Raw genomic sequence first — 14,938 nt, forward strand, 5'->3', positions numbered from 1 at the left:
GGTCTGTGCTGTCGCTTGCATGCCCTCCCTGACTGCCTGTGCCGTCGATTGCATTCCCTCTCTAAGTTCCTGTGTCATTACTGCTATTTCTCCAGTCAGGACCGTCTCCTCTTCACCCACTGCACTGACGCTACCGTTGAGTGATCGGGTAAGCTCATTGATCTCCATACCCAATGCCACAACCTGAGCCGTATCTGTTGCACGCTGCATCTCAGGAGAGCGTGTCTCCAATCTCCTCCTCCTCTGCCTGGGTCTGCCTCGTGGCACCACTACACTGGGAGGCGCGGGCACGGACGGTGGGACACTCGGGGTTGCAGACGACAGCACTCGAGTGTGAGCCATGGGCTGGGATGGTGGGTGAATGGGTGTAAACTGCTCCATTATATCACCAGCACCACTGGGACCCACAACGTCGGAATCAAAACCGTGGAAGGTGGAACCAGAACCTATGCGAGTGGGAGGCGCAGGCTCGGACGATGGTGTACTGGCTGTAAACTGCTGCATTACACCAGCAGCACTACTGTGACCCTCAACATCAGAATCAAAACCATGGAAGATAGAACCAGAGCCTATGCAAGGGGTTGAAACTCTGATGCCCCTTAATGGGGCTCATAAACATTAATTTGGAAGCTCTCCCCTGTAGACATTTCAGTCATCGCTGCCATCATCCAGTCTGGATCGTTCGCATCTGGTTGTACTGGTTCTTGTTCTGTATCTTCAGGATCCTCAGGGTTGGCAGCAGCAGCAGCATCATCATCACGTTCTGCAAAATACATCAGAACAGTCAAATGTTTAATAGCAAGGGCAGGGGCAGGATGGGTGGCATGAGTACTCTCACACATAGCAGGCCAGGCAGCAGGTTGATTTGAAGGGCCACGATGCATTTTCAGGACTTACCCTCTTCCTCGCGTGCGGGCCCAGCTTGTGCTGTACTGATTGCTTTTCCCCATGTATGACTCATCATGGCATCTACCCTCTGTTCCAAGGGTGTCAGTAGATGCGGATGGGGTGTGCCTCCTCCTGTTCGAGTTGCTTCCCTTTTGTTGTGGGCCAATTTCTTCTGCAAAGAGTAAAAGATAACTTTTTACTGAGTGCGTCTTTCTGCAGGGTGGGACATGCACATAGTCACATTACAATTATGATTACATTAAATAATGAAAATATTACTTACACTAACTACTTGACCAAGGTCATGCCATTTCTTTTTACACTGGCTTCCAGATCTCATGGTATGCACCACTGCGCAGTAATCTTCTGCAACTTGTTTCCAGCGTTTCTTCATTTCTTTAGGTGGCACTTTTATACGACCTCTGTTGCTGGTATCTAGCTCCTGCTATATCTGCTCAGTGACTTTGATTAATATCTCCACTTCCTCATGCAAGAAATTCTTTGCTCTTGGTGGACATTGTTCCATTGCTGTATTGAATTGACACTCTTATTTTTCAAAACACACAGTCCTTATTTTGCATACACCTATGCAGCACCTGTTCTGGAAGTTTAGCAGTGAAAAGCAGCACTCACTGATTTCATCAGGTGATTTTTTTTCAACAGCGCTGCTAAAAGCACTCCTTCAGACATCAAAAAATCAATAAAATTCAATCCCAAGTCTTTCCAGAGGTCCATGAGACAAATTAGCACTTTTCTTCAAGTTCCTTTAAAAATAGCCGAGTGCCAATGTTTATGGGCTACTGCACGCGCTCGACGTTCTCTCATTTGACTTAGCCCCGCCCCCCTGCATTTGCGGAATCGGCGCGACTCTGTGGCTTCGCCCCCCGCTGATGTCTGCGCGCCGCGCCGAGTTCCAATGGACCTGCAGGGAGCCCGAGAATTGCAAGGTACATTTTTGTCGCGCTTTTAGGCGTGAAAAACGGGCGTCCATGTCGGAACGGCGCGGCCCGAAACTTGACCCCAAAGACCTGTTGACTTTAGGTGAAAGAGAAAACTGAGGGATGCAAGGAAATATACAGTTTTGAGATCCTGGAAATTCATTTAATGAGCTGCAATAAAGATTAATGGTTGGTCTTCCACCCTTGTAATTGCCAGTATTCCAAATGGTTTTTGTCTGAGATCAATTTGATCAGGATCTGAGATGGATCAGGACAGCTTTGACAATAGTGTTTTCAATGCACATTTATTTCTGTAGCATTAGTTTGAAATTGGACAAGAGTTGAAGCAATAGACAAGTTACTAAAAAGGGAGTGCGTGAGCATCTTTAACCTTGGCAGTTCCCTTCCAGAATAGTTTGAAACTGTAGCAAGATTCAAATCTTGGATGCTTTCTGTTGGGTTTTTTGGCTTGAAAACGTGACTCTTTCCTCTCCCTGCAGAACAGACCCAGTCCGACCATTCATCAGCGGCCATGTGGCAAACAGTATGGCAGCAGAAGTGATTGCTCTGTTGCACAACTTACTGATGGCTCCCGAGTTCAGCACTGCCCAGATCTGGACCACTACAGCGGAAAAAGTAAATAAAACAAAATGCATGCTTGTAGGCGTAGAACTTCTGTTGAACAATTTTAGCTCTGTTTTCCAGACTTTTCCTGTTATGTGCACTTTGAGCCTGCGATTGGTGGGCCATGGTTGCTCTTAACCATTGTCCTAATAACACTTGAGTCTTCATGATTCATGGTTTTTAAGCAACAAATTCAAGCAAGTGGCATACAGTGAGGAAGAGCAGTAAAACACATTGTGCTTACAGTGGAATTTTAATGATCTGCAAAGATATTCTTTCAGAGTTAGTAATACAACGATAATGACTAGTTTTGCACAAATCATTTGAAATTGACTTGAGAGTTTCTAATTGATATTTCATAGACTTTGGTTTCTTCATTTATCATTGTAAACTGTAATCTGCCTGTCTACAAGAATGTATTATGCAAGAAGCTGATACTTAGCTTTGGATTAGGAAACGAGCGAGAGTCAGGCTGCCTGTATATTTTGTTCTTCAGTAATATCTCATTTCTAAATGGGAGAAAATCTTGGCTCTTGTGTAAATGTGCTGGGAAGTTGAGCAGAAGCAAAAATCTCACCAAGTACAGAGACTTTTAATTATCAATAAATTATTATTCTCTAGAAGGGTTCTATGAAGGTGGTTAATTGAGCTTCTGTATGTATATTCTCTTACGCTGGTCTTGAAGCCATCTACAGCAGTTTCTCTTACCCCGAGGCTCCTGCCCTCTCCAGCCTATATTGTTGCCCTATGCTGAGTTCCAATAAACTTTTACTGTAGTTCTGACTCTTAATTTTAGAATGGAGTTGGTGTTACTTTAACTTTTTAGGGTTTTGTAAGCCAGAATCTTTAAATTAATACTGTCAGTCTCTGTTACACACAGACACGTGAGTGCTTGTATTCTTGTGGGCAGAAAGGAACTAACTGAATCTGTGGGACTTTTGAAGCTCCGCTCAGGGTTGAACAGGTTCAGCATGATTGGGTTGAGCCTCAGTGCGCATAGGAGGGGGAGATTGGATCAAATTCTAAGCAATGGAGTTTCTGGGGCGCAGGATGCCAATGTTGCGATACCAATGTTCTCATTTATGACAACAGCTTTTCCTTATGTGTCTGCATGTTCACCTCCAGCGTGCACAAGTTCCAATTCTTGGACCCCTCCGATTGCTTATCTTTAAGTTGCCCCTTGCAACATTATCTGTAAACAACTTTCATGTGTATGCCAATGATGTCCAGTTTTACTTCTCCGCATAGGTCATTGTGTTGGCATGCTTGGTCAAAGATGAGCCAGCACTTCTTAGAGCTCAACATTGATGATACCAAAGCCCATTCTGTTGGGCCTCCTCCAGAAACACTCTGTTCTAAAACCTGATCCATCATCTTCCTGTATGGCTGCACAACCTGTTCAACCCTAAGCTGAACTTCAAATCCCACATTGTGTCCATCGCCAACACTGCCTATTTCCATCTCTACAATATCACCGAACTCTACCTGTACCTGTATGTCACTGCTGCTGAAATTGTCACCTGTACCTCGTGCCTTTTGTCACCTCCACACTCAACATTCCCAATGCCTTCTTCACCGACCACCTCCGCTCCACTCGACACAAACTCCAACTCTTCCCAGACTGCTGCCCACCTCCTACTATGCACAATTCTCTCCCTCCACTCTGCAGTCAGTGAGAACCTTCAGCCGTTTTTCCTCCGCACTCAGGAACACTCTCTTGAAAAACTCTCAATTATTCACGACCATAACCTCCCTCCTGGTTGCCTCTACACCCTAATTATGAAGTCCCTCAGGATGTTACGTTAAAGGCACTATATAAATGCAAGTTTCCGGTCAAGTGTTTAATGAAATCTTATTCTCCATCTGTCAGGTTCTATCTCGAGCACTGATGTACATCCCCCAGCTTGGTAAATGTGCAGAGTGTGTCCTGGAAAATGGAAGTAGCAGTGGGAGGAAATTGGCAAAACTACAGGCTATCGGACGACAGGCAGTAGCTGCACTCTGTGCACTTGGGGGCTTCAAAGAGACCATTAAAATAGGATCTGAAGTACAGGTAATCTACTCAGCGTCCATTCTGTGAATGGATGTGCAAAGGACGTGCCTTTGTTGTAAAATTAAATTTACATGGACATTAAACAATAGTTGAGCATGGTTACCAGACAGTGAAATACTTGGGGTTTATGAGCATTCTTAGAACCCTGAGAGCATGTCCCAGCTATGAACACATTAGTAGCTTTCTAAAATACACAATTTAGCTTTTCACAAGTTTTCTCTCTGACTTTGTTGAATTTGTATCTTCTGTTAGCAGAATGACAGCTGTCTGATTTGTCCAAGTGTCACAGGATAGGAAAAGGGGACATTGTATAAAGTGATTTTAGAGTAGAATTATAAACCATTGGTTTCACAAGGGATGGTTTTACAGAGAAATAATTCACTTCTATATTTACTTTTTTCTATTTTTTTAAAACTATTTTTATGAATTTCAACATTGTCAAGTTGAGGGATATTAGTGCTGGAGAATGAAAAACTTCGTACCTAGATAGCAATTATCAGCTTAGATCTCCCCCTGCTGAACCAATGTGATATTTTTATTACTTTTGTGGTTATGGCACTAGATTTATAATCCAGTGGCTGTGAATTCAGTTCCCACGAAAGCAAGTTATTAAACTCGATTCAGTAAGTCAGGTAATTTGTGAGTTAGCATCAGGAAAAAAAACAAAAGCTGCCAGATTGTTGTAAAAAGCCAACTGGTTTGCTAATATCCTTCGGGGAAGGAACCTGCCACCTGCTCTGTCTTGGCCTACACATGACTCCAGGCCTACATATGATTTCAGCCCCACACTGTGGTTGACTGATCATGCCCCAAGTTTCTAACAAAATACTCCGTTACAAAAAAAAAACATCACTAAGGCAACCAGGGTTAACAATAATGTGGCCTTGCTAGCAGCACCTACATCCTGAGAACAAATGCATATTAACTCTGTGGGTGCCCTCCTGTATGGCTGAGATATGGACCATGTACAATAGACGCCTCAAGTCGCTGGAGAAATACCACCAACGATGTCTCCGCAAGATCCTACAAATCCCCTGGGAGGACAGATGCACCAACATTAGCGTCCTCGACCAGGCCAACATCCCCAGCATTGAAGCACTGACCACACTCGATCAGCTCCGCTGGGCAGGCCACATTATCCGCATGCCAGACACGAGACTCCCAAAGCAAGCGCTCTACTCTGAACTCCTTTACGGCAAACTAACCAAAGGTGGGCAGAGGAAACATTACAAGGCTGCCCTCAAAGCCTCCCTGATAAAGTGCAACATCCCCACCGACATCTGGGAGTCCCTGGCCAAAGACCGCCCTAAGTGGAGGAAGTGCATCCGGCAGGGCGCTGAGCACCTCAAGTCTCCTCGCCGAGAGCGTGCAGAAATCAAGCGCAGTCAACGGAAAGAGCGTGCGGCAAACCAGTCCCATCCTCCCTTACCCTCCCACCTGTGACGAGGACTGTGGCTCTCTTATTGGACTGTTCAGCCACCTAAGGACTCATTTTAAGTGTGGAAGCAAGTCTTCCTCGATTCCGAGGGACTGCCTATGATGATGGGTGCATTTACTCAACTAAATTAGGGGCAGTTTGGGGAACTTGATTGTGACTGAACTCCGACAAGACCCTTAAAATGAGCATGGGCTGGTTTGGAACACTGGTGCCAGAGATTGCCCCGACCCACTGCACCACCGAGTCCCTCCATACAAAGTAGATTATAACCACATTATAGGACTTGCTTTCATCTGTTGAAACAGCAGATCCTGCAGGCATGCATTTATACGGGTGGCGGCAACTCTCTGGTACCTAATCCAAGTGACTGTTCTTCGCACACGAGTCTGGGTAATTAATATGGTTGGGTATTCAGCCAAACGAGCCATTGCATCCAAACCAGACCGTGTTCACTTGTAAGCGCTTCCAGAAGTTGCTTTGATGGTAATTGTGAGTGAGCGATGTCTAAGTGTGAGGTGATAAAATCCATCAGAAATAATTATGCACTGAATGGAAGTATGGTCGGTGCTGTGGATGACCAGAGGTATTTGGGGGTACAGGACATTCAAGGCAGCACCTCCAGCTGATAAGGCTGTAAAAAGGATAATGGAATTCATGGTTTTATCACGAGCTATAGAGGTAATGCTGAAGCTATACAAAACCTTAATCTTGGTTAGAGCACTGTGCAGTATTCGCCAGGCTATAGGAAGAATTTTGCGGCTTCAGGGAGGGTACAACACAGATTCACTAGGATGCTGCTTGGTATGAGGAAATATAAATACGAAGAAATTGGGTCATCTTTTGTTAGAATAACACCGATTATGGGGCAATATGATCGAAGAGTTTAAAATGATGGAAGGATGGGATAGTGTAGATGCAAGTAGATTTTTTCCCAGTAGTTGAAGCACCAAGAATGAGGGGCCATAGATACAAGAAACAGATGTCAGGAGAAGCTTCTTGGAACAAGGAATTGGGAGGCAGTGGAATTCACTTCCAGGATTAGTGATTGAGGCAGAAACTAGGTCAACATTCAATATTAGATTAGATAGGTGAAGAAAGGGTATTCAGGGATATGGAACCAAGGCAGCTAAATCAAAAATGAGGTACAGATCAGCCATGATCTAATTGAATGGTGGAACAGGCTTGAAGGGTTGAATGGCCTCCTGTTCCTATGAAGGAAAAGGAGTCAAAGGGATATTGGAACAGGGTTTCTAAATTTGATTAGGACTCACTTGGGGGATCATCACTGACATCAAATGGTTGTGCCGAGTGGCCTGTTTCTGTCTTGCAACTTGTTCATATTTTCACTCCTGTAAAGTAAAGCTGAAGGGAATGCAACATTTTTTGCTTGCCTTAATCAATAAAATTGTACTTGCTTTAGTTTTTGGACATGAGTCGATGTTCTCTCTCAGGTTTCAGGGAAGGGGATATCTGGAAGCATTGGAGTGGTGACCTCCATTAATGAGCAAGAAGGTATTGCCACAGTTCGACTCCCTTTATCTGATTGTCGAAAGGCTTCTAAAGCATCAGACACGGTGACCGTTCCAATATCGAGACTGTGTACTCCACGGTGTGAGGTGAGTTGCTTACAGAAACCAGACATGAATTGGGGATGCTGATTTAACTTGTGGAAATATTGATCTAGAAATAATCTATTCAGTGTTGTAATGTTGCATAGTTTCTGCCAGTGTACTGCAATAGTAATGTACTTTTGTGGTGCTAGCCATTTGCTGCTAGATTCAAACCACTACACATTGGTCTGCCAGATTTCGTCCTGTATTCGTCAGGATCCCGAATTACATGTTCTTGCTCTTTTGCTTGAATCATCTTCCACCAGTGGTTTGTACTGAGTACTGGCATCTCTGTTGTGCTGCTAGGGACAATATCCTTCAATCTCCTCCTCCTCATTTATTGGATGTCCACTCACTAAGCTAATTTCATGCAATGATAATGGAGGATAAGGTGGTGAAGCTGTTCCGGTTCTCTTTCTCTCCCTCTCCTTCCTCCCCCCCCACCCCAGCCTTGCCCCGCCAATAAAAATGTGATTTATTTGAACTTTTACTTAATCTAGGATGATGTAAGCAATTGAAAGCACATATAATGCCTTTGCAGATTTCTACAGTAAAATTATTGACCAATTGCTGTGTCTCTATGCTGCTTTGAATAATTCTAGTCCCTGATCAGTCTCAACTCATTCGCATTCTAAACATTACATCTATGAACTCTTTGCGCCTTAACATTTGCACTTTGATCTTTTCTGTACTTTTAGGCCTTGCCTCTGCATAAACTGTCCATCACTGAGAAAGTAGTCCAGGCAGTTCAGTCCATGTTGCTTCCGCAGGAAGGGAGTCTCTCTATTCTGACTTCACTCCCTGCAATTGGTGATGGTTCCACCCCTGTGATGGCAGTAGTACGACTCGTAGCTGAAATAAGAACTAGGTAATGTAACCTCGATTAAGTAATATCTTTTATTGTTGCATTTGCCTCTGGATTTACCCTGTTCCCTGCAGATTTTAAGTATTTTTTTTCTTGAAACAATTTGCTGTGCTATATTTTAGAAAGCGTTCCCTCTCAAATGAGTTCCTGATGCCGAAACCATTCACAAAGAAAGGTTATGCTTGAACGTCTCAGAAATTGGATTATGCTGGTTGGCTGGAACATAACTTTGTGATCTGTGAAATTTGTGAAATATGCAATAAAAGCTTAGTGAATTTGATAGTGTTATGGCCCCAGAGTTGGTTTTGGGCTATTGTATGTGTGTAATTTGAGAGATTTCTGTCCTATATATTTAGATGTCAGAATTGGACTGAGGTGCCAACTGCCAAGCCAGATTTCCCAGAGCCAAGAGAAACCCTGGTTGAGCAAGTGATCAAGTCTCTCTCTCAAAAGATTTTGGTCAGAGCCAGACGTCTCTCTGAGAATATCATTGTATCTGTAGCAAGAGCACGCAGATATTTTGTGCCAAAGCCCTATTAGCCTTTGAACTTGAGCTATAAGATTATTGAAAGGGTGGTAGAGGCAGAAACCCTCACCACATTTAAAAAGTACTTGAATGTGCACTTGAAGTGCCGTAACCCACAGGGCTACGGACCAAGAGCTGGAAAGTGGGATTAGGCCGGATAGCTCTTTTTTTGGTCGGCACGGATTTGATGGACCAAAATGTCCTCCTTCCGTGCTGTAACTTTCTATGATTCTATGGTCCTTTTTGAAGGACAGTAAATATTTTGAAAGTTAATGCCAGCTCATGCCAATGAGATGAAGATTTTTCAGTTTCTGTTGCTTGATCATTGAGAAGAAATCATTTGATCAGCAAATAGGGCCGCCTTTTAAAACTAAAGTAAAGATAGCCAAGTAATTGAGAAGCCTCGGGGCCCCCAGATCCCTGCATCACAATACCTCAACTATCTGAAGGGGCTAACCGGGGCTCCCATGTAACATCCATCAGAGACCCGGACTCAAATTGAATGAGTGTATTTTAGCTTGCAGAGTTATGTTTATAAACTGTATGTGATGGTGAATTATCCAATTAACTTATGAAAGTCCAATTTGCACTGCTGCTTCAGGATACGTGATTTTTAGCATGAAATATTATGCTTTCGTGACACCGGACACACAGCAACACTGTTTACAGTGGATTACAGTAAAATGTACTGCTTTGTAAATGTTATGAAAATTGAGGTAAAAGAGAAAATAGGCAATCTGGAACAAAAACTAATGTTACCTTTCCATCGTATTTGGTGAACAAACTTTGTCTTAAAGTTATAAAATATTTTGATTTGTGTGAATGAAGCTCAACCAGTCTAGAAATTTACAATTCAGCCATCGCAGTCAATGACAAGTGGTGCTGTAACTTCAGTTTCTGATTACTTTGTTGAAGTAGCTGATATAACACTTACTTTTACAGAGCATGCTTGGTGATGGCTCAGTTACTGGAGGATAGTTTGTTCTGTGAGGAGTTCATTCAGCAGTGTCCAGCAGCAGTAGAGGTCCTGAACCTGGTGGCACAGGAGTGCAGTCCTGGTATGTATTGTTCCAAACTGCCATGAAATGCAGTGGATTCACAGGCTTTATATTTTTAGGAATGCGCATTTCTTGCTTATATCCTTAAAATATAATGGGCATTGAGCATAAAGCAGCTGCATAAAGTTAACTCTAATGTCATATACATAAAGTTACCTAAAATTGAATAAACTCCTTAATGAAATCCAAGCAAAGTAGATCATAAATAAGAGATTACAAATTTATAATTATGAACTGCTTGACCTTCGTTCTCCTGACTTGTGACATCTTGAACACTAATCGATTTTGATGTAATTAATCCTATATATTCATGATTCTCTTTGTACCGTCATAGTTTGAAATCATCTTTGCTCCCAAGAAAAGATTCTTTGGTGCCATTATAATGGAGTTGCTGCTTTCCATGTTTCACCATTTAATTGTTTCCCTCTTTTACTCTTTGGCGATTTTGGTTGCATTTCTGCGCCAACGTTTAAAATAACCAGTTTGGTTATAAGCTAAGGGCAGAGTACAATAGTGAGGTCTTGCGGTGTCTTTGGTGAGCAGATTATGACAACTGACTATATGGTACTGCACATGTTTGTGTCTTGTAGATGCTGTCCCATTCCTTTTTTAAAAAAAAAAATGTAATTAAATTTAAAAAAAATTAAAATAAAAAAAAATGACCTCCTTGTTTTCAGGTGAACGGCTGGTGGTAGTGGAGGCTCAGTGCGAAAGATTGCGGATGTTATACCGGGACTGCGCTCGTCCCCCTCCTCCCCCACTGCAGTCTGACAGGAGACAGGTAATAGTGCTACAAGGAACATGTGATAAAGCTGCGTTATTACTCGCTCTATTGCTCCACTTCACTGAGTTGCATACATCACACTATATAGAGTATTCTTTTCACCAACCCCTCATTGTCTTTGTTGGCTTCTATATCTGAGAAGATTATGAATGCTGTGTGTAGTTGGCCAGCAGGAAGCATACCAGTGGGAGATGACCTCAGCCAATTCCCTCTACCCTTTGTAATCCTTTGCCTCGTAGCCCCATTTTAATGAGATTGGAGAGTAGATGTACATTATTGAAGCCCCATTACTAGAAGGGATTATTCACTGATGCTATCGCAGATTGGTATCATGAAGTTTGGGATGTGAAAACAGTTCAATTTGAATTATGAATCAGAGAGCAAATCAGTGTAATTAATTTTTTTAAATAGGCAGCAAAAGAAAAACAGCGCTCACCCCAGATATATCCACAGAGGTTACCCTTCGGTAATATGACTGACTACATTCCAGTTTTCAATTATATTGAATGTAAATAGTTCAATGTCTGGACAGCAACCAATACATTACATTATCAGAGTAAATACATTACCCTATGTTAAGACTCCAGCATGGTCATATTTTGATCCTATAGTCCCTGATTGAATAGGCAACTGCCTATCGAGATTCTAAGATCTAACATTCATCCTTCCCTTTTTTGTATATAGGTTAGAACACATTATAAGAAATAGGAGCAGGAGTAGGCCATTTAGCCCCTCGAGACTGCTCTGCCATTCAATGACATCATGGCTGATCTACCTCAACTCCACTTTCCTGCACTATCCCCATATTCCTTGACTCCCTTAGTATCCAAAAAAAAAAGAGATCTCTGAGTTCAGTATACTCAACAACTAAGCCTCTGAGTGAAGAAATTTCGCCTAATTTCAGTCCTAAATGGCTGAGGACTGTGACCCCCCCTGGTTCTAGACTCCCTAGCCAGAGGAATCATCCTCCCTGCATTTACCCTGTCAAGCCCTGTAAGAATTTTGTATGTTTCAATGGATCACTTCTCGTTCTTCTAAACTCTAGAGACTATAGACCCAATCTACTCAAACTCTCCTCATAGGATAATCCACCCCATGGCAAGAATCAGTCTGGTGAACCTTTGTTGCACTCCTTCTATGGCAAGTATATCCTTCCTTAAGTAAGGAGACCAAAACTGGTACACAATACTCCAGGTGTGGTCTCGCCAGGGCCCCAGATATTTGCAGTAAGACGTCTTTAATGTTATACTCAAATACTCTTGTAATAAAGGTTGTCTGTTGTCTTTTAGTCTTTACTAAGGGCAGAGGGGTATACTGGAGTCACTGCGGTGCATCCGCGATAGTGAGAATTACGTGGATAGCACGTTTCTAGAGGTGGTCACTCTGCAGCTTAAAAGTGTGCAGGCAGAGAGGGAATGGGTGACCACCAGACAGAAGAGGAAGACTAGGCAGGTAGTCGGTCTCCAACAGTATTCCGTTCTGTGTACTGGTGGGGGTGATGGTGCCCCTGGGGAGTGCAGACAGAGCCAAGTCCATGGCACCACGGGTGGCTCAGCTGCACAGTGGGGAATGAAGAGGAATGGTAGAGCATTAGTGGTTGGGGACTCAATAGTCAGGAGAGCAGACAGACGTTTCTGTGGCTGCAGACATGACTCCAGGATGGTATGTTGCCTCCCTGGTGCCAGAGTCAAGGATGTCACCAAGCAGCTGCAAGACATTCTGGGGGGAGAGGGTGATCAGCCAGAGGTCGTGGTCCATATCAGTACCAATGACACAAGTAGAAAGAGGGATGAGGCCCTGCAGGCAGAGTTTAGGGAGCTAGGAGGGAGATTAAAAAGCAGGACCAAATAAGATAGTAATCTCTGGGTTACTGCCAGTGTCACATGCTAGTGAGTACAGAAATAGGAGGATAGAGCAGATGAATGCGTGGCGGGAGGGCTTTAGATTCTTGAGGCATTGGGACTGTTTCTGGGGGAGCTGGGACTTGTCCAAGCTGGACGGGTTGCACCTCAACGGAGCCGGTACCAGTATCCTCGCTAGTGCTGTTAGGGAGGATTTAAACATGCTTGGCAGGGGGATGGGAACCGGCGATGAGATTCAGTGGGGAGAGGAGCAAAGCTAGAATTGGGTAGCAGAAAAGTAGAAAGTGAATTTGGAAGACAGAGGAAACGAGGACTGGGAAATAGGCAACAAGGGAGTTTGGCACCACTAAATGGTATATATTTCAATGCAAGAAGTATAGAGAATAAGGCAGGTGAGCAGAGAGCACAGATAGACACTTGGCAGTACGATATTATAGTTATTACTGAGACATGGCTGAAAGAAGGGCAGGTATGGCAGCTCAACATTCCTGATTACAGGGTTTTCAGATGGGATAGAGAGTGGGGGTAAAAAAGGAGGGGGGGCATCACAGTCTTAATTAAAGAAACAGTTACAGCTGTGAGAAGGGATGACATGGAGGGGTCATCAAACAAGGCCATATGGGTTGAATTGAAAAACAAAAAAGGGGCAATCACACTACTGGGAGTATACTATAGACCCCCAAACAGTCAGAGGGAGATAGAAGAACAAATATGTGGCCAAATTTCAGAGCTGTAATAGTGGGGGATTTCAACTACCCTAATATTAATTGAGGGAAAAAGTAGTGTAAATGGTACAGAGGGAGCGGAATTCCTAAAATGCATTCAGGAGAACTTCTTTAGCCAGTATGTAACAAGCCTAACAAGAGAGGGGGCGGCTCTGTACTTGGTTTTGGAGAATGAAGAGGGGCCGGTGGAAGGGGTATCCGTGGGAGAGCATTTTGGTGCTCGTGATCATAATTCAGTAAGATTTAGGGTAGTTATGGAAAAGGACAAAGGTGAACCAGAAATAAAAGTTCCCAATTGGGGTAAAGCCAATTTTGCTCAGATGGATTTTGGCCAAAGTGGCGGAAACGGCTACTTGATGGTAAATCAGTGTCGGAGCAGTGGGAGGCATTCAAGGAGGAGATCCTGAGGGTACAGAGCAAGTATGTTCCCTTAAAAACTAAGGGTGGGGCTTACAAATCTAGAACCCCCTGGATGTCGAGAGACATACAGGATAAGATAAAGAAAAAAAGAGAAGCTTATGACAGATACTGAGAACTCAATACTGCAGAAACTCTAGAGAAGTATAAGAAGTGCAGGGGTTCAATTTTAAAAAGAAATATCCGAAAAGCGAAGAGGGAGCATGAAAGAATGTTGGCAAGTAAAGTCATGGAAAACTCAAAGATGTTTTATAAATACATTAAGAGTAAGAGGATAACTAGAGAAAGAGTGGGGCCTATTAGAGACCATAAAAGAAATCTGTGTGTGGACGCAGAAGACGTGGGTATGGTTCTTAATGAATGCTTTGCACCTGTTTTCACAAAGAGAGGGGCGATGCAGACTTTGCAATGAGGGAGGAGGAATGTGAAATATTAAACGAGATAAACATATTGGAAGTGGAAATATTAAGGGGCTTAGCAGCTTTGAAAATGGATAAATCCCCAGGCCCAGATGAAATGTATTCCAGGCTGTTAAGAGAAGCAAAAGAGGAAATAGCATAGGCTCTGACCATGATTTTCCAGTCCTCTCTGACTACATTGTGGTGCCAGAGGACTGAAGGACTGCTAATGTTGTACCTTTGTTTAAAAAGGGATAGACCGAGTAATTACAGGCCAGTCAGCCTAACCTCAGTGGTGGGAAAATTATTGGAAAAAATCCTGAGGGACAGGATAAATCTTCATTCGGAAAGACTAATCAAGGACCGTCAGCATGGATTTGTTAAGGGAAGGTCGTGTCTTACTGACTTGATTGACCCTCTTGGTTACCTCCTCGAAAAATTCAATGAGGGTAGTGCGTATGATATAGTGTATATGGATTTTAGTAAAGCTTTTGATAAGGTCCCACATGGCAGAATGATCACAAAAGTAAAAGCCCATGGAATCCAGGGCAAAATGGCAAGTTGGATCCAAAATTGGCTCGGAGGCAGGAAACAAAGGGTGATGGTTGATGGGTGTTTTTGTGACTGGAAGGTGGTATCCAGCGGGGTTCCGCAGGGCTCAGTGCTGGGTCCCTTGCTTTTTGTGGTATATTTCAATGACCTAGACTTCAATGTTGCGAGTATGATTAAGAAGTTTGCAGATGACACTAAAA

At 43.3% G+C, this 14,938-nt stretch overlaps 1 protein-coding gene across 1 annotated transcript in view; it reads left to right on the plus strand.

Moving 5' to 3' along the window:
• LOC139269009 (probable E3 ubiquitin-protein ligase HECTD4) overlaps positions 1 to 14,938 on the plus strand; it is a 279,923-nt gene that overhangs the window by 202,238 nt on the left and 62,747 nt on the right. Inside the window, exons 40-45 of the mRNA XM_070887933.1 lie at positions 2,327 to 2,462; positions 4,321 to 4,503; positions 7,393 to 7,557; positions 8,250 to 8,419; positions 9,885 to 10,000; positions 10,678 to 10,781. Of these exons, the coding sequence (XP_070744034.1) occupies positions 2,327 to 2,462; positions 4,321 to 4,503; positions 7,393 to 7,557; positions 8,250 to 8,419; positions 9,885 to 10,000; positions 10,678 to 10,781 (874 nt within the window). The remainder of the gene's footprint in view (positions 1 to 2,326; positions 2,463 to 4,320; positions 4,504 to 7,392; positions 7,558 to 8,249; positions 8,420 to 9,884; positions 10,001 to 10,677; positions 10,782 to 14,938) is intronic.

Source organism: Pristiophorus japonicus, chromosome 8 (genome assembly GCF_044704955.1).
Source record: "Pristiophorus japonicus isolate sPriJap1 chromosome 8, sPriJap1.hap1, whole genome shotgun sequence".
NCBI lineage: Eukaryota > Metazoa > Chordata > Chondrichthyes > Pristiophoridae > Pristiophorus > Pristiophorus japonicus.